The 19430-nt window shown below is 25.2% G+C and overlaps 3 protein-coding genes across 3 annotated transcripts; 2 read left to right on the forward strand and 1 right to left on the reverse strand.

Moving 5' to 3' along the window:
* Window positions 1–10963: 10963 nt before the first annotated feature.
* On the forward strand, window positions 10964–12069 carry Bma-dhs-2.3 (Uncharacterized protein; the record flags this gene model as incomplete). The annotated part of the gene is made up of 5 exons (XM_043075837.1): window positions 10964–11034; window positions 11212–11319; window positions 11428–11591; window positions 11684–11819; window positions 11955–12069. The coding sequence occupies 5 exons, from the start codon at window positions 10964–10966 to the stop codon at window positions 12067–12069; spliced, it is 594 nt and encodes a 197-aa protein (XP_042931771.1).
* An 899-nt stretch (window positions 12070–12968) lies between these two features.
* On the reverse strand, window positions 12969–14580 carry Bma-dhs-2.4 (Uncharacterized protein; the record flags this gene model as incomplete). Its single annotated transcript, XM_043075838.1, has 6 exons — window positions 12969–13101; window positions 13254–13389; window positions 13495–13658; window positions 13800–13907; window positions 14194–14347; window positions 14505–14580. The coding sequence occupies 6 exons, from the start codon at window positions 14578–14580 to the stop codon at window positions 12969–12971; spliced, it is 771 nt and encodes a 256-aa protein (XP_042931772.1).
* A 2221-nt stretch (window positions 14581–16801) lies between these two features.
* Window positions 16802–18833, forward strand: Bma-dhs-2.7 (the record flags this gene model as incomplete). Its single annotated transcript, XM_043075839.1, has 8 exons — window positions 16802–16928; window positions 17007–17080; window positions 17269–17407; window positions 17716–17869; window positions 17985–18092; window positions 18201–18364; window positions 18457–18592; window positions 18719–18833. 8 exons carry the CDS (start codon window positions 16802–16804, stop codon window positions 18831–18833), a joined length of 1017 nt encoding a protein of 338 aa, XP_042931773.1.
* Between the last annotated feature and the right edge of the window lie 597 nt (window positions 18834–19430).

Genomic DNA, 19430 nt, shown 5'->3' on the forward strand with positions numbered 1-19430 from the left:
TACTATCACTTTATCATTATTATTATCACTATTATCATTACTATTCTCTCTCTCTGTGTTAAATTATTATAATTTTTTGTTTTTAAAAATTTTCAATTTCATTTGAAATCGAAAAAATTCTTTCATTTTCAATTTTTTCCTCACACAATCATTGCTACTATCACTTTATCATTATTATTATCACTATTATCATTACTATTCTCTGTCTCTCTGTGTTAAATTATGCATAATTTTTTGTTTCTAAAATTTTCAATTTCATTTGAAATCGAAAAAATTCTTTCATTTTCAATTTTCAAAATTCATACATATCTTATATACATATATGATTATCAGTATGATATATGCAAAAAAAGAAAAAAAAAGTGATAAGGGAATGGAAAAAAAAAATGAGAATTGAAGTATCGATTATTGTTTATTTTTCCTATTTAAATATTTCATTTAAATATTTCATGAAAAAAAAAAAAAAAAAATTTGAAAAGAAACTATATTGTTTTATGTTTTAACCTTTCTGTATTATCTTTTTTTTAAGTACTTATTGCAATTATAAATTAATTGTTTTTTTTTTTTCATAAAATTAAAAAAAAAATTATTATAACTTAAAATTATAACTTAAATAAAGTTTGAAATTCAGCAAAAAATAAAAGTATACTTAGGAATTTTCATTTATGATATATGTAATATTAAAATGATTGCATGATAAAATGTGATGGACATTTCTTTCCTTTTTTTTTTTTTAAGTTATTAAATTTTCATTTCTAACCGTTGCTTCTGCTGCTATGGAAACGGGCAAAAATTGAAAACGAAACAAATGTTGACGAGAAGTAAGTATTGGACAATGAATTGAACTGAATTGAATATGAAATGAATTGAATTGAATTGAATATAAACTAAATTGAATATGAATTGAATATAAACTGAATTGAATATGAATTGAATATAAACTGAATTGAATATGAATTGAATATAAACTGAATTGAATATGAATTGAATATAAACTGAATTGAATATGAATTGAATATAAACTGAATTGAATATGAATATGAAATGAATTGAATATGAATTGAATATGAACTGAATTGAATATGAATTGAATATAAACTGAATTGAATATGAATTGAATATAAACTGAACTGAATATGAACTGAATTGAATATGAATTGAATATAAACTGAATTGAATATGAATTGAATATAAACTGAATTGAATATGAATTGAATATAAACTGAATTGAATATGAACTGAATTGAATATGAACTGAATTGAATATGAATTGAATTGAATATGAATTGAATATAAACTGAATTGAATATGAATTGAATATAAACTGAATTGAATATAAACTGAATTGAATATGAACTGAATTGAATTGAATATGAATTGAATATGAATTGAATTGAATTGAATATGTATTGAGTATGAATTGAATATAAATTGAATTGAATATGAATTGAATTGAACTGAATATGAATTGAATTGATTTGAATTGAATTGGATTGAATATGAATTGAATCGAATATAAATTGAATATGAATTTATGAGAGTGAAAAAAAAGGTAACCAAGCATTTTCTCCCATTGAAAAAATAATTTTATATGTGATTTTAAAATTTAATTTTTTGAAATAATTGACAAAATAATAATTTTAAAATTTATGTGATAATTATCATAAATGAAATTTGATTAATTAATTAATTATCCGTTTTTTGTTCATTGTTTCTTTTGACACCTATCTTCTTTTTCAAAATTTAAATAATCTTTTATCATTTGTAAACAAATCCTTAGAAAAAGAAAAGAAAAAAAAAACAAGAAAGAAATATGATTCCATTTTGCTTGTTGATCAATGATTCAAAAAGGTTGTTTACTTTTTTTTTCCATTGAACAGCAAATAACAAATGATTGATTAGTCATATTTGCTAGATAAATAAGCTATCAAGCTTTATGAAAGCTTTAAAAAATTGTCAATGAATGAGGGATACATTAAAAAGAATTTAATAAATTCAAACAAAAAGTTAAAAATTAATTTTAATTATTGATTCATCGATATATCTAAAATTTTCTTTTTTTTTTGTTTACTTTTCTGCTTCAATTTTTCTTTTTTTTTTTTTGATTTTTATTTTAAAATCTCTTTCAAAACTTAAATATTCTTTTATTATTTGTAAATAAATAAATAAATAAAAAATAAATAAAAAGCTAATTGATAAAGAATAAAACAATAATACTGCAAAAAAAAAGAAAAAATTCTGATTCATATTTATTTACAAATAAAAAAAAAATATGTGAATAATATTTGCCATCTATCAAGCATTAATGGGCGAAATTTTTTAATATATTTCCTAAAGAATGCAACAAATTGATTTTTATTTCTTTTCTATCATTTAAAAATCATTTAAAAGCAAAAAGAGAGAGAGAGAGAGGGAGGGAGAGAAAGAAAGAAAGAAAAAAACATAAATAATCTATCTTTTTTGAAAGTACAATTAGCTTATTTTCTATTTAAAAAAAAAAAAATGAAAAGTGAAAATTGCATTAATGCAATGGTTTCAGTGATAAAATGATAATATCAAATTTGAAAAAAAACAATTTTACAAATTCTAAAAAAAAAAAAATAGAAAGATTAATGCTAATTATTATTACTAAACTATTTATCATAACATAACTTTTATTTATCATATCATAATTATCATATTCATCATATATCAATTGTATTAAAAAAAAAAAAAAATTTTTTTTTTATCCGATTATAATCAGATAAACTTATCAATGCTACAAATAATAGCTCTTATCATTAATCATTTTCACATATAACATTATTGATTTTTTTTTCTTGTTTAATACATATCACATCTAAATTATACTAAAAATTTAATCACAATTTCGGGGGGGGGGGGGGGGGGGGGGGAGGGGGAAGGAGGGGGAAAAAAAATTAATATATTCTGATTAATTTACAAATCGATAAAATTTAAATTTCACGATAATAAATGAAATAATGTGCAAAAAGAGAAATAATAATGAAAAAAAAAAATAATAATAATAAACAACGAAATAGAATGAAAAGTAATATTAATTCCTATTAATATTTACTTTATAACAATCACAAAAATAAATGAAGTGCAAATGTCTGTAACGAATCGTAAACAATAATTTTGTTTACATTGCCAACAATTGTATACTAAAATAAATAATCGTTTCTTATTAACAATTCCTAAATAATTAGTTTTATTAAATTTAACAATAATGTAAAAATGATTTGAACTTTATGATTTAATCGTTATTGATAAAATTTTAATAAATATTTATAGGTAGGTAGAATTAATATAGCTAGCTATATTCATTAAATTATAATTTTTTGTCGTATTGTTGACGACATTTTTTTTTTTGAGGAGAAAATAAAATTTAAAATATGAATAAAATTAGCTGGAGAGAAAAAATAAATAAATAAAATAAAAATTTCTCAATCTTCTGATAAACAACTGAAATAGTTAACAATTTTTTTAATAGCTTCAATTTTCATAATTAAATTGGAATAGATGATATTATGAATCATTTTATAAAAATTAAAGGAATAGCAAAATGATAGTTAACAATTTTTCTTTATTTTTATTTTTTTTTTTAATAAATTTTTTAATAAATTTTAATAAATTAAAAAATAAATTTTTTAATAAATTATTTTTATTTTTTTTAAATTTAATAAATTAAATTCTCATAATTAATATTTAATTAATTAACAGGTATGATAAACTTTTTTTTCGTTTTCAGTAATTAATTAATTAATAGATATGATAAACTTTTTTTTTGATTTTCAATATTGCCTTTAAATAAAAAATTTTTCATTTTTCAATATTACCTTTTAATCTTTAATCTATTCAAATTTCATACATTTTTTTTTTTTTTTTTTTTTTTTTTTTTTACATCTTTTCCTAATAAAATATTACAAATAAAAAATTTTTTAACACTTAAATATTTGATAATATAAAAAAAAAAATTAAAAGCAGAAAAAAAGGTAAAAACAAAAAAAAAATTTTATATATACACATTTTACATTGAATAAAATGTTTTAAAAAAATTTCAAATTTTTTCGAAATATAAAAATTGAAATAAAACTTGATAATAACAATAATTATAATGGAAATAGTTAAAATTTAAAATTTACTAAGAATAATTTAATAATGCAAACAAAAAAAAAAGGGTAAAAGGGTAAAGTTTAATCCATCAACCAAAAAAAAAAATTTCAAATTTTTTCGAAATATAAAAATTGAAATAAAACTTGATAATAATAATAATTATAATGGAAATAGTTAAAATTTAAAATTTACTAAGAATAATTTAATAATGCAAAAAAAAAAAAAAAAAAGGAAAAAAAAAAAAAAAAGGGTAAAAGGGTAAAGTTTAAAAGATAGCAAAAGCATACATAGCGCCATCTATCCATACACATAGCGCCCATCCATCCAACCATCCATTTTAACAAGCGCTGTTGGAATTGCCTCAGCTATGCTTCCTTCCTTCCTTCCTTCCTTCCTTCCTTCCTTCCATCCTTCCATCCTTCCATTATTCTATCGATTCTACTAGCTAAATCAATTCTACTAGCTTGTCATGTTGTTTAGTGATAATACTAAATGAGAATGACAATAAAAAAAAAAAAAATTCGTTCCATTCTTTTTTTAATTTTAAAAAATTTTTAAACTTTAATAAAATTTCATTATTAAACATTGTTACTATATATTTCTCACTTTTCTCTTTTTTTTTTTCAGATTATTTTTTTAAAAAATAACAAAATCTACAACTATTAAAAAAAGAAAATTTTTCTTTGAACTGATATCAATCTGATAAGTGATAATATACTTGAAAATATAGCATTATTTTAGTTCAATTCAACTTTTTTTTTTTTTGCTAGCATATTAAAATAAAAATTTAGAAATTATTAAATAAAAAAAAAAGAGAGAATTTCAATAACAATTTATTGGTGCACAAAAAAAAAAAAAAAAAAATTACTATACAAATAAGAGATAATATTATTTATTTAGTTCTATTAAATACAAAAAGTATATTAAAAACTTTTTTTTCTTTTCTTTTTACCTCTTAATAATACTTTTAAAATTTTTTTTTAAAAAAAAAAAGTGAAAAAAATGGAAAAAATATTTCTAATATTTGAATTGAGCCAAATTTCAATAAGTAAACAAAGCTGTAAAAATTGATAACAATCAAAAAAATAATATTTTGCTAAAAAAAGAAAATAAACAAAAATTTTTTTGAGTAACTAAAAATTATACTTTATTTTTATAAAAGTTTGAGCTTGAAAAAAAAAGCCTTTATCAAAATGTATAATTTAATTGTGCTTTTGCAAGCAATCATAGCACTATTCATTTCCAAATATTTTCTTTTATTTTCCTTTTCTTTTCTTTTCCTATTTTTTTTTTTTTTTTTTTTTGAAGAAAACAAATTGAACAATAAATGCGCCTGATTTTGAGAATATATTATAATCGATGAAGCAATTGCAAACAATCATCTTTTAAAACTTTTTTTTAAAAAAAAAAAAAATTGTTAAAATCTATGAGAAATATATGCTAATAAAAATTACCCTAAATTTTTGATATTATATTTGCATATTATATATTATTTTGATTTCATTAATACTAACAACAGTGCCAATTATAATTCTATAATTCATCTAGTAGAGCATTTTTTAAATTTGTTTACTTAAAAAAAAAAAAAAAAAAATAAATAATAGAGCACTTTTAAAAAGTTTGCTTATTTAAAAAGAGAGAAAAAAAAAATAACTAGTCACAATTGTAAATATAAGATAGCCAAATTTAAAATAATTTTAATTCTTCCAGAACTATTCTTTTTTTTTTTTTTAATTTTATAGATTAAGAAAAATTATGAAAATATATGAATGCAATTATATCAATAAAGTAAATAAATTTAAAAAAAAAAGAAAAAAAAAAAGAAAAAGCAGTTACATTTTTCAGTATTTGTAATTAGCTACGATGTAAGTAAGTAACGAATTACTTTAGCAGTAATTACAATATTAATTACAATTTTAGTATATGAGTACCTTAATACGATAACATTTAAATAAATATCTAAAAATAAATCTTTTTTAGCAATTTGAATAAAAATTTCATAGTAAAATCATTTGATCGTAATTTACTTCATTTATATAAACATTTGAAAAAGTAAAAGTTAATTTACATGGATAAGTTAATAAGTTAATTAATTATTTCTTTTTTTAACTTTCCATGAATTTATCAGTTGCACAAGATTGTTGCATAAGAAAATAGGAAAAATAACAATAAATTATTTAAATGGATAAAAAAAAAAAAAAATAAAACGAATAAAATTTTATCAAAAAATCAAAATTGCTATTTGATATAAAGTGAATGAATTAAGTTTTATTAAAAAAAAAAAAGTTTTATTAAAAATAAATGCAAATATTTGATTGTTATAAGAATTATGGCATCATTGTTTGATATCATTTAGTGATTTTAAAATTTTTAATAGTTTGTTAAAATTTTTTTAGAGTAAAATACCCAAAAAAGTATACCTCATTACATTTAAATTTTAGATTTAATTTTTGCTCAAATTTTTAATTAAATTAAATTTCTCAAATTTTATTCTTTCTTTTATATCAATAAAATTTCCATCAAAATCTCATCCAAAATAATTTATTGTAAATTGTAAAAATATAATTAATGCGCAAATCAAAAAAAAAAAAAAAACAAAACAAACAAACGAGAAAAACAAAAAAGTTATGTCTGAAGCATTCATATTTTTTGACCATTTTTAACTTTGCTATTAAAGTTACACTTAGAAAATTCGAGAAATCTCGACAATATATGATTTACCTGAGAATATCAAAAATATTATTTGATCCCAAATTTTGAGAATGTTTATCGAATACTAACCAATGTTGCAAATTGGGTAGCATTTTTACCTGTTTCATTATGTTTGTGTAAAATGATGATAGGTAATCTAGGTTAACAAATGGAAAAGTTTCAGCGCAAAAGGGACAAATCCGCTTATTACTAAGAAAATTTGTTCATTATGCTATTTTAATTTTGTTTAATCTTGTCGTATTTTTTTTTTTTTTTTCATTTTTTAAATCAAATTTAATACATTCTTTTTGCTCTATGTTTGTTTGCTTACTTCTCGAATAAAAGTTATTTAGTAATGTTAGCAATTTAAAAAAGTTATTAGTATGTTATTTATGCTATGATAATTTGAAAATGAATTATTTAATTATTTGATTATAATTTCCAATAACTTTTAGCTTTTTTAAATTGCAATTGTTTTACTGTAACTTATATTTACTTATAAAAAAATCTCAATTACTTATTTTTATTAATGCTATAATTATATGATATTTTAAATTCATTTCACTAATTATTAAATTTTCATTAATTAATTAAATTTCAATAATTTTAAAATTTTATTAATTATTAAAAATTCAGCATTGAAATCTTGAATTTTAAATTCAATTCAAGTTTTTGAAGAAATTAAATACATTGTACTAATTCCTTTTCTCTTTATTAATTCTGCTATAGCAATTTTTTTTTTTTTAAATCTTCAAGAATGTTCAATAAATAAATAAACTTGATCATTATCAGTATTATTTGTTATTAAATCGATCAATTTTCTCAGATGATAAATTTGTTTATTTTATTTGACAATTAATTTTTATTACTTTAATATTATCAGTGATTATAATTCTTAATAAGAAAACAATATTATCAGTAAAAAAAAATGATAATAACTATCGATTACTATCGATGAAAATTATATCAAAATTTCATTTTTTATGCAATAATTTTATTATGGAAATTACAGCGATAATTTGAATAAATTTCTTTCCAAATTTTTTGCAATACTTAAAGAAATGAATGAGTTTAGTATTTCTTGAATTTAATTTTAGAAAAAATGAATTTAGTACTTTGTGAATTGAATTTAGTACTTCTTGAATTGAATTTAGTACTTCTTGAATTGAATTTAGTACTTCGTGAATTGAATTTAGTATTTCTTGAATTGAATTTAGTACTTCGTGAATTGAATTTAGTACTTCTTGAATTGAATTTAGTACTTCGTGAATTGAATTTAGTACTTCTTGAATTGAATTTGGTACTTCTTGAATTGAATTTGGTACTTCTTGAACCGAATTTAGAAGAAATGAATTTAGTATTTCTTGAATTGAATTTAGAGGAAATGATTTTAATATTTTTTGAATTACTTTTATTGCAATATAACAACTTCAAAAGTATAATTAGTTATTTTTAAACTATCTTTCATTAATTACACAAGTAATTCATTCATTATCAGTTAACTCAGTTAGTACTTTTTTTCGTGACACCATTTTATCTGTCAAATTCCATGTCAAAGGTCACTTTATTAACATATAATTTAAAGATTAAAAAATGATGAAAGTTAGTTCTATTAAAGTATATGACATTATCAGTCATTGTTTGTCATTTTATCATTTAGGCGCAAACAATTAGTTAACCTTAACGATTAACAATAATTAGTCATTTTCTGGAGCAAAAAGATCTGAAATGAAATGCATTTTAATTTCATTAAAGATTTGTTAAGTGATAAGAACTTATATACTTACGTAGCTAAACTTGATGATAAGTAAATTTTGGTGATAAGTAATGTAAAATGATATGTGGAAAATAACTTTTTAATTGTTTGCTAAAAAAAAAAAAAGTGGGTCAAAGTTGGATTTTTTTTATCATTTTTGTTATCAGTAGTGATTTGCTACTACTATTTGTTAATTTTGGTGAGAAAAAAAAAGCCATAAATTGTAATTAAATGATAACAGATAAGATAGAATGATAAACATAGCATTGTGAACAAATTATCAGTGTTATCAGATGTACGTATAAATTGAAATGATTAGGGAGAAAATTAGATTTTTTAGTTTTTGTTAAAAAATTTTGCTCACATTTGGTACTACAATTTTTTTTTTTTTTTTTTAAATAAATATAATTTAAACTTTCTTCCACATCTAAATAATTAGCAAATTTTTAAATTTTAAATTGCTATAAAGTTTGTGCTTTTTTAACTTTTTATAAATTATAACTATCATTTTGATTTTGTCATTACAGAAATTTTAATTTTTCTTTTTTAAAGATGATATTTGCAAACATATATTTTGGTGATAATCTAACAGAGTATAAAGCTGATTTATACTATCAATTATTTGATAAGAATGATAAAAGGTGAAAGGTGAAAGAGTGTGTTTGATTTTGTTATTTACCTAATTTTACATTATCATTTTCTGACTTAATGGTAAATTTTTAACAACAAATACTTCCTAGTATTAAAATTTTTTTTTCTTCAATTATTTTAAAAGTATTACTTATTTACAGTACCGAGAAATGATGTTTACACTGGCAAAATTATTTATTATCCTTTCATTGCAACTGCAATTTATGTTATTTACGAATTAATGGACCGGAAATTAACAATTAGTGAAATTGACAGGAAAGTGTTACTAAAGTAGTGAAATATGAGAGAGAAAATTTTTTGTGATAAAGGAAATAATTTAGAGCATTGACCATGAAAATGATATGTACCTGCTTGATAGTTTAAGAGAAAAAACACTTATGGAAATTTTAAGTTAAAATGTGTAAACAAATTTTTTTTTTAAAAAGCGAAATAATTTTTAGAATTTTTTCTGTTTTTCTTTTTTTTTTTGAAAATTTGATAGGCTAATGTTTTTAGAATAGAATTATAATTTTTGTAGAATACTAGTTTGAGAAATTAAATTAAGTATTTATTGTGAATTATTGATTGTATTCAATTTTTAATGTAAATAATTGTAAATTTTTAATAAATTTTCGATGTAAATAATTCTAAACTTTCAATAAATTTTTAATGTAAATAATTTCAAATTTAATTTGGTGTGCAATGTTTTATCAAAAATGAACAATAAACAGAAATAAACGAAATGAAAGGGTACTAAACTTTTAGAAGTCACTTATTTGTGATCAAATAGAAATAAATTCACAGAATAAATAAGTATTAATTATGGTTTTAAACTAACAAAGAGATTAAAGGAATTTTTATGGTTCATTTGCTGAAGGTCAATTATATATAATCTTAACGGATGTGAAAGCATTTAGCGTTTTTAGAATATTTATCAAAAATTTGTTTACGAGAAACGAATCTGAAATTCAAATCTTTAAAATATGGATGTTAATTTTAACACAAAAATATTTACTGCATAAATAAATTCTTGCTAGAATTGCTTCATTGTCTTTTTTTTTTTTTTTTTTTTTTTGACAGAAAAGGATGTTTTTGAAAAAGATTTGTTTTTTTGTTTTTAAAAAAGAAAAAAAAAATTTCATTATTCTTTTCAGTTAGGCTATTTAGTTAATTTCACTTCAAAATATTTTGTTTATTTAGTTTAGAATTTAAAGCAAAATGAAATAAACTTTTGATGTTTGGCTGGATTATATTTTGAAGAATCTTATTTGAATAAAATCAAAATAAATTAAATAATTGAAATTCAAAGAATATTAAATAGTTATATTTGTATGAGTTTATTTATTTATTTATTTTTTTTTTTTTTTTGATATATGCAATGAATGAAAAGAAGAAACAAACATTTTTAAATGAAAAATATATGAAATTCAAATTGATAATTATTATTTATTTTTGATTAAAAAAAAAAAATAAAATTGAAAGTGTTTTTTTTTTTTTTTTTTTTGAGTGGAACACAATGAGCATATTTTCAGTATTTCAATTTTATATTTTTATGCTTTGAAATGAAATTGAAATGAAATTAAAAAATAGCAGAATTTAGTGTTAATATTATTATATAATAATTCGTTCAAATGAAAGGATTGTATTGCAAATGGAAGAAAATAAAAAGAAATGAAAATTTGAAAAGTTCAACTAAAATACTGAAAATGAGAATACGAATATATTAGTTTGAAAATATTCATTTTTCAGTTTTTCATTCTGTGGTAAATAATGCTGGCATACGAGGAAATCAATTTTACGACGACTTTCTACTTTTGGACGACTATAAAGAAGTGTGGGAGGTTAATACATACGGTGCGATACGAGTGACACAAGCATTTCGAAGTCTTATCAAGAAATCAAGGTTTCATCTAATGCAAATCTTGAAATGATTATTTATCAGCGAATAGATCAATTAATAATTATAAAAGTTACTATCATTATTTCTCTTTTTTAGTTCAAAATTTTATTTATCCTAGTGGTCGAATCATCATTTGCTGTAGTGCGTCCACGTTATTTCCAGCACCTACTTACGGCCCTTACGTATCATCAAAATGTGCTCTTCAAGCTTATGCTAATATCATCAGGTATGGAACTGCGGCATTTGCGACTGATCTCGAGGAAGTCTTTTTCGAGATTTCGACGTGAAAAGCATTCTTTTGATAGTTTTAGGTTGTCTGAAGAATTGTTTGAAGGTACGAATTGGAACCATATGGAGTAATTGTAGTAGTCTTATTTCCGGGAACCTTCCAAACTGGATTGCATGTCATTCAGGAACTGCATCGTATGATTGATTTCCTATGGAATCGATCGTCGCAAGAAATTCGCAACGAATATGGAAATGATTTTAATGTGAAAGGTTACATTATGTCATTATTGTCATTTGCGAACACATTGAATTTCAGTTATTTGCGATTCTCAGTTGTTATCGCTGAGATAAATGATTTTTAGCGAAAGCATTCGCAAATGAAATGCTATCAAAGTTTTTGTCGAAAGATACAGCAAAGGTTATCGATGCTTACTATGAAGCCATCGTTGCGAGACGACCAAAGCTTTCCTATCGAATTGGTTGGGACACGTCGCTAATGTTAGTTTCAAATTTGCAACAATAATTTAATTCGCAATTGAGGAAATGTGAAAAGTTATAAATCTCTTCTGATTATGATCCATTTATCAAGAATTCAAGATTCTACAATCTCAGCCAATAGTTATTTACTTTTAGCTTCTATCCATACTCATTCATGCCGCTAAGGGTACAGTGTCATCTGATGAAGTTCTTAATGAATTGGTTTGGAGCGCCTGTACGGAAGCAACCGGTTCGGAAACAGGAAACTTAGAGACTGATTCAGTTCACAATAATATTGGCTGGAATTTTTGATGAAACCAAAGTTTGTTCTTCTCGATAAAAGCATTTTTCAATTCGGTCGTGCTAGCATTTCAGAGTATATTTCATAAATAACATTCAAACTGACGTAGAAATGAATGATATTGTGACTCATTTTTGAATTCTTTTCTTAAATTTAAACTTTATTTCCACTTTTCAAATTTAATTTATTGCTTGAAATGCCTTATTCATTAGATTTTTGACTTATTTCACCGAATGCCAATAATTTACCATTGTAATTAAGAGAAAACCAAGTTATTAAGCGATGATTGAAATGTTTTGTGGTATTTACAATCATTTTAAAAATGAATGTTTTAAAAGTAATTTGAGTTTTATAATAACAAAATTCCACTGCAGAAGTTTTCAATGACATCGAACTGTTACGAAGAATTTATTACGTTCCCTCATTCACTTACCCTAAGAGTTCATTTTTTGTAATATTAGTAATTTTAAAATTATTTTCTACTCTGTACGTAGCGCTTTTGTCCTTTGACAGATCAAATATATAAACAAAACTTTGACACTTTCGTCGCAAACACTTTGGTTTTTTCCTTCGTTCACAATTTCTCTCATTTATTTTCCATAAAACTTTTTTTCTATCATTTTCCATGAAATATGAAACATAAAGAAGATTAAATTTTATTCAATAAACAGCGCAAACAAAAAGCAAAGACAATCATTCTTTTCTAGGAACTGAAATTTATACACTGTTAAATTAAACTGATAAAAAATATTCCAAAATTAGATATTCTAATGATGGTTTAGATTAGCAAAATTATTCAGTCAAGAATTTGAAGTTATTCGAGAGCAAATATACAGGAAATACTTGATTTTTAACATCTGCCTGAAATTTTAACTATGTTTCATTTTGTGATTTTCTGGATTCATTGTCGTTATTGCCGGTAGTGGTGCTCGATGCAAATGCATTAGAAGTTTCATAATATGAAGTTGTAAGCGTAACGGAAACAATGAATATGGATAGAATCTGCAAGATGAAAATAATTCAAGAAAAAACACGTTCATTCTCGAGATCGAATTTCATTCTTCAGAATGGAAGCATTCTAATTCATTAGTGTCAAATAAAAAATTTAATATATTATCACTATTTTTTGTTGTTGAAAAATAAAATAATTTTACGTAAGTAACACATCCCAGCCAATTTGATATAATAGTTTTGGTCGTTTTGCAATGATTGCTTCATAATATGAATTGGTAACACATGTGAAATCTTTTGCCCACATTTTTGGTCCCAAATCTTTTAGAAATTTTTTTGCTGAAATGAACTGTAATTGTTATTATTTAATTTATCTTTAGCATTTTATAATCTATATAATTGATGATTTTTCTATAATATATCATTGTTTACAAAAAAAATTACCTTTCTCATTATAATTGTTTCCATATTCATCGCGTAATTTTTGTGATGCTCGAGACCATATCATATCTAACATTTTTTGCATATCATCGAGATTTGGCATTCCGGTTTCAAATGATCCCGGAACTATTTCTATTACATTTATTCCATATGGTTGCAATTCATGTCTTAAATTTTCTTTCATGATATTTGTCAAATAATTTATCTGAAATTTTAAAGGAAGTTAAGATGAAAATTGATCGAATAAAAATTAGTGAAAATGATCGTCACTTGAACTAGCTGATCTGATCTTTATTTTAAACTGATACCTCAATACAGTAGTATAAGCATGAACAGCAAATTTTGAAGATGCATAGGGACCATGGCTCGGCGATGTAAATAATGTGCAAGCACTACTGCATGTCACTATTCGACCTCTGAGAATTGCTTTTCAGAAGAACGGAAAGATTCATACCATAATTATGCCTTATCTTTTAAGATAAAACAATTAAAAAGCCTATTTAAAAAAGCTCATTAAATGTGCAAACTGATTGGATTCCTCACAATCTCGAAATCATTCATGAAATTCTGAAAGTTCAAGAATTATCTTTAAGTATGAGCTGAAACCACAATTAATATTGCAATACTGAAAATTGTTATTAATTCCACAATTGTTGTTCGACGGTTCGTCAAGCAAGCAAATATTGTATATATTATTCGAACCTGGACTTTTTGATAAGATCACGAAACGTTTGCGTTACTCGAATTACGCCGCACGTATTCACTTCCCACACGTCTTTATAGTCGTCCACGGTCAAAAAGTCATCGTAGAAGATATTGCCCCGCACTCCAGCGTTGTTGATTAGAGCGTGAAAGACTGAAAAAGAATATTTTCAATTTCAGTGCTGAGCAATCATTTCATTGGAATTAATCCGCCGTACAATACCAAAGAATCATTGAATTTTGATTAGTGTATTTCTTGAATAACTATAGAATCATTCAGACAAACAGTTACACATTTCAAAGATGCGGACCGAGATTTTTTTCTCTCAAAACAGTGTCTACGATTTCTCGAGATTTTCGGACACTCTCGTCATCGGTTACATCCATTTGGAATGCATACAGTCGACCTTGACTGATTGAGCTGTAGCTATCTTCCAATTCTTTTACACTCTGTAAACTTCATCGGAACATATGGACAAATCAATTTCACAAATTGTTTTCTACAATCAAAAAAAAAAAAAATTAAATGAAATTAATTTTAGATAATTTAGAAGTGTACAATGGCGCGGCGACATCCTGCAAAAACTGTTAACCCATTCTGAAGACATCGTTTCACTAAATCTCTGCCAAATCCTGCAAATTCATTTCTCTTCGAAATCTCTTCCAAATCTTTTCTAAATCATTTATAAACGAAAATTTCCAACCAGCGATCTGAATCATTTCCTCCACTACAAAAATCCTTACCGTTTCCGCATCCAGTGATCAGTACCGCCTTTTTGTCAATTTCATCAATTGTCAATTTACGGCCCAATAATCCATAAATGAAATACAGCAGTGACAGTACAATAAATAATATTACCAGCAAAAACATTTTTCATTAGTGTGACGAGAAATTGTCTCAGATAAAATTGTTTTTGCTTCCCTTAAATATGTTTTCACTGCAAAATGGTCAAATAGTAAGGCACAAATTTGAAAATATTCGTTGGTACAAAGTTATACAAATAACAGTGCGCAATTGATTCTTCCAGAAAAATCGACGTGTGCGAACCAAAGATTCAATGCAAAGGACAATACGACCCAACGTTATGTGTTGGCCATCGCAAGGATTTCGACGAAGAAAAACTGAACGAAAAAAGTGGATTCGATAATTATAGCTGCTGATTCAGTAATTATACGGAAGAATCAACGAGCAAAGAGATAAAATCAGTTCAAGGTTTTTTTAATTCGATCCTTATAAAAAGATTTCATTGATGACTCAATCACTCGGTTACTTAATCATTTCATTACTCGATCACTTCTTCATTCGGCCATTCCATTAACAATCCGTTATTCATAATACTCGATCGCTTGATTCAGTCACTAAATAACTCAGTCACTCGACATTCGACCACTTCAACACTCAGTTATCGATTACTCAATCACCGATCGTTCGATTGCTTCATTATCAGATCACTCGATCATTTGATCACTTTATCATTCGACCGCTCGATCATTCGATTACTCGGTTGGTTGATTACTCGGTTACTCGATCATCCGGTCGTTCGATCACTTGGCCATCCAACCATTCGACTGTTCGATCATTCGGGCATTTGATCATTTGGCCAGTGATCACCTGGTAATCCAGCTATCCGATCACTCGATTACTCAATTACTGGATCATTCGATGAGTTATTGCTGAGACGATGAGAATAGAGCTTGAATTGATTGAGCAATGGTTTTTACTCATACATTAGAGTTGCACTTTGGTGAGTGCATTTAATATTTTAATAGAAAGAATTTGGGTGGAGCAACGCTAAGTACACTGAAAATTAAAATCTTTTCGTTTTTGTTGTTTTCAAGGTTAATTTAATGTCTTTTTTACTAAAACTAAAGTAATACAACACTAGCTGTGATTTTTCGTTATTAAAATTATTATTTCATTTGAGAACGAAATCTCCAACAATTGAGAGTGCGACATGGGCGATATTTGTACGTACTTTTATTGCAACTTTTTATAACAACGATTTTTAAGTTTGAAATGGTTTTGAATTCTCGAAGATACGGAATTTAAAAAGAGGTTAAACTACATTCAGATTTGTATCGTTGGAATCTGCTGTCTCAAGCCTTTCCTGTAAGACAACAGAAATCATTAAAGTAATGTAAACATGAACTTTGATTAAAAATGATGTCAGTAAGATTTGTGAAATAATAATTCGACTCTTTCATCACTTTGATATAAACATTCTTTGAATTTTGACAGAGTTTTTTAAATGGTATTTACTCATCATCAATGGAAAAAAAAGTATTGAAGGAACAAAAAAGTAAAAAATAGGGAACGACCGGTTGACTTCCAGTTTTCGATTCGCTCGGCCCTTTCCCCTATTCGTTCATCAAAACTTCAAATGCGTATTGCCATTTGCGCTTCTTTGCTTACTGCCAACAGTTTCAAACATTTTCTCTTTGACCAGGCTCAATTCAATATAACTTACTCTTGACCATTTTGTGTTGAGAAGTGAAAACCTCTAAAGAATAAAAAGCAAAAGTAATTTCACATTCAGTCAAAGATATCTTTTTCATCTTTTAAAGCCCTTCTAATTTTATTCGACCCCAATAATTTTTGTCTCTCAAGATGTTTTTACTGGTAATCTTATTTACTGTACTACCATTGCTGTATGTTATTTACGGATTATTGGGCCGTAAATTGACAATTGGTGAAATTGACAAGAAAGCTGTGCTAATTACAGGATGTGGAAGCGGTAAGATTTCCGGCAGAAAATAACCTGAAGAACTGCTTAATATGCCTGAAAATTTGTTATTACAAAAATAATTTTCAGGATTTGGTAGAGATTTGGTGAAACGATGTCTCCAGAATGGACTGACAGTTTTTGCAGGATGCCAGTTTGAAAGTGTAGGCTACCTAATATAAAACAATTTCTTGAATACAAATTAGCATTTCATCAGCTAATTTGAAATGCAAAATATCACTGAGAGCAGAAGAATAGGAAAGTGCGAAGTGGCAGAGAGTCAATAAAAGAAAATTTAGAAATACTTTTGTTACTTCCGTGAAATGCTTCATCGGTTTTACCTTGTTTGCAGAATATAAGTGAATTAGAAAAAAGCTACAGTTCAATCAGTAAAGGTCGACTTTATGCATTCCAAATGGATGTAACCGATGACGAGAGTGTCCGAAAATCTCGAGAAATCGTAGACAATGTTTTGAGAGAAAAGAATATCGGTTCGTATCTCTGACAAGAATGATTGTTTTTGCAGCGAACATTCCTTTCTAGAACGAAAAAATTATCCGGTAGTTAATTACCAATTAAATATCTTGTTTTATACTCAAGAAACAAATCAAAATTTGATAAAATGAAATTGAAAAAATAGCATAATTTAGTGTTAATATTATTATATAATAATTCGTTCAAATGAAAGGATTGTATTGCAAATGGAAGAAAATAAAAAGAAATGAAAATTTGAAAAGTTCAACTAAAATACTGAAAATGAGAATACGAATATATTAGTTTGAAAATACTCATTTTTCAGTTCTTCATTCTGTGGTAAATAATGCTGGCATACGAGGAAATCAATTTTACGACGACTTTCTACTTTTGGATGACTATAAAGAAGTGTGGGAGGTTAATACATACGGTGCGATACGAGTGACACAAGCATTTCGAAGTCTTATCAAGAAATCAAGGTTTCATCTAATGCAAATCTTGAAATGATTATTTATCAGCGAATAGATCAATTAATAATTATAAAAGTTACTATCATTATTTCTCTTTTTTAGTTCAAAATTTTATTTATCCTAGTGGTCGAATCATCATTTGCTGTAGTGCGTCCACGTTATTTCCAGCACCTACTTACGGCCCTTACGTATCATCAAAATGTGCTCTTCAAGCTTATGCTAATATCATCAGGTATGGAACTGCGGCATTTGCGACTGATCTCGAGGAAGTCTTTTTCGAGATTTCGACGTGAAAAGCATTCTTTTGATAGTTTTAGGTTGTCTGAAGAATTGTTTGAAGGTACGAATTGGAACCATATGGAGTAATTGTAGTAGTCTTATTTCCGGGAACCTTCCAAACTGGATTGCATGTCATTCAGGAACTGCATCGTATGACTGATTTCCTATGGAATCGATCGTCACAAGAAATTCGCAACGAATATGGAAATGATTTTAATGTGAAAGGTTACATTATGTCATTATTGTCATTTGCGAACACATTGAATTTCAGTTATTTGCGATTCTCAGTTGTTATCGCTGAGATAAATGATTTTTAGCGAAAGCATTCGCAAATGAAATGCTATCAAAGTTTTTGTCGAAAGATACAGCAAAGGTTATCGATGCTTACTATGAAGCCATCGTTGCGAGACGACCAAAGCTTTCCTATCGAATTGGTTGGGACACGTCGCTAATGTTAGTTTCAAATTTGCAACAATAATTTAATTCGCAATGTGAAAAGTTATAAATCTCTTCTGATTATGATCCATTTATCAAGAATTCAAGATTCTACAATCTCAGCCAATAGTTATTTACTTTTAGCTTCTATCCATACTCATTCATGCCGCTAAGGGTACAGTGTCATCTGATGAAGTTCTTAATGAATTGGTTTGGAGCGCCTGTACGGAAGCAACCGGTTCGGAAACAGGAAACTTAGAGACTGATTCAGTTCACAATAATATTGGCTGGAATTTTTGATGAAACCAAAGTTTGTTCTTCTCGATAAAAGCAGTTTTCAATTCGGTCGTGCTAGCATTTCAGAGTATATTTCATAAATAACATTCAAACTGACGTAGAAATGAATGATATTGTGACTCATTTTTGAATTCTTTTCTTAAATTTAAACTTTATTTCCACTTTTCAAATTTAATTTATTGCTTGAAATGCCTTATTCATTAAATTTTTGACTTATTTTACCAAATGCCAATAATTTACCATTGTAATTAAGAGAAAACCAAGTTATTAAGCGATGATTGAAATGTTTTGTGGTATTTACAATCATTTTAAAAATGAATGTTTTAAAAGTAATTTGAGTTTTATAATAACAAAATTCCACTGCAGAAGTTTTCAATGACATCGAACTGTTACGAAGAATTTATTACGTTCCCTCATTCACTTACCCTAAGAGTTCATTTTTTGTAATATTAGTAATTTTAAAATTATTTTCTACTCTGTACGTAGCGCTTTTGTCCTTTGACAGATCAAATATATAAACAAAACTTTGACACTTTCGTCGCAAACACTTTGGTTTTTT

Source organism: Brugia malayi, assembly GCF_000002995.4.
Source record: "Brugia malayi strain FR3 genome assembly, contig: Bm_v4_ChrX_scaffold_001, whole genome shotgun sequence".
NCBI lineage: Eukaryota > Metazoa > Nematoda > Chromadorea > Rhabditida > Onchocercidae > Brugia > Brugia malayi.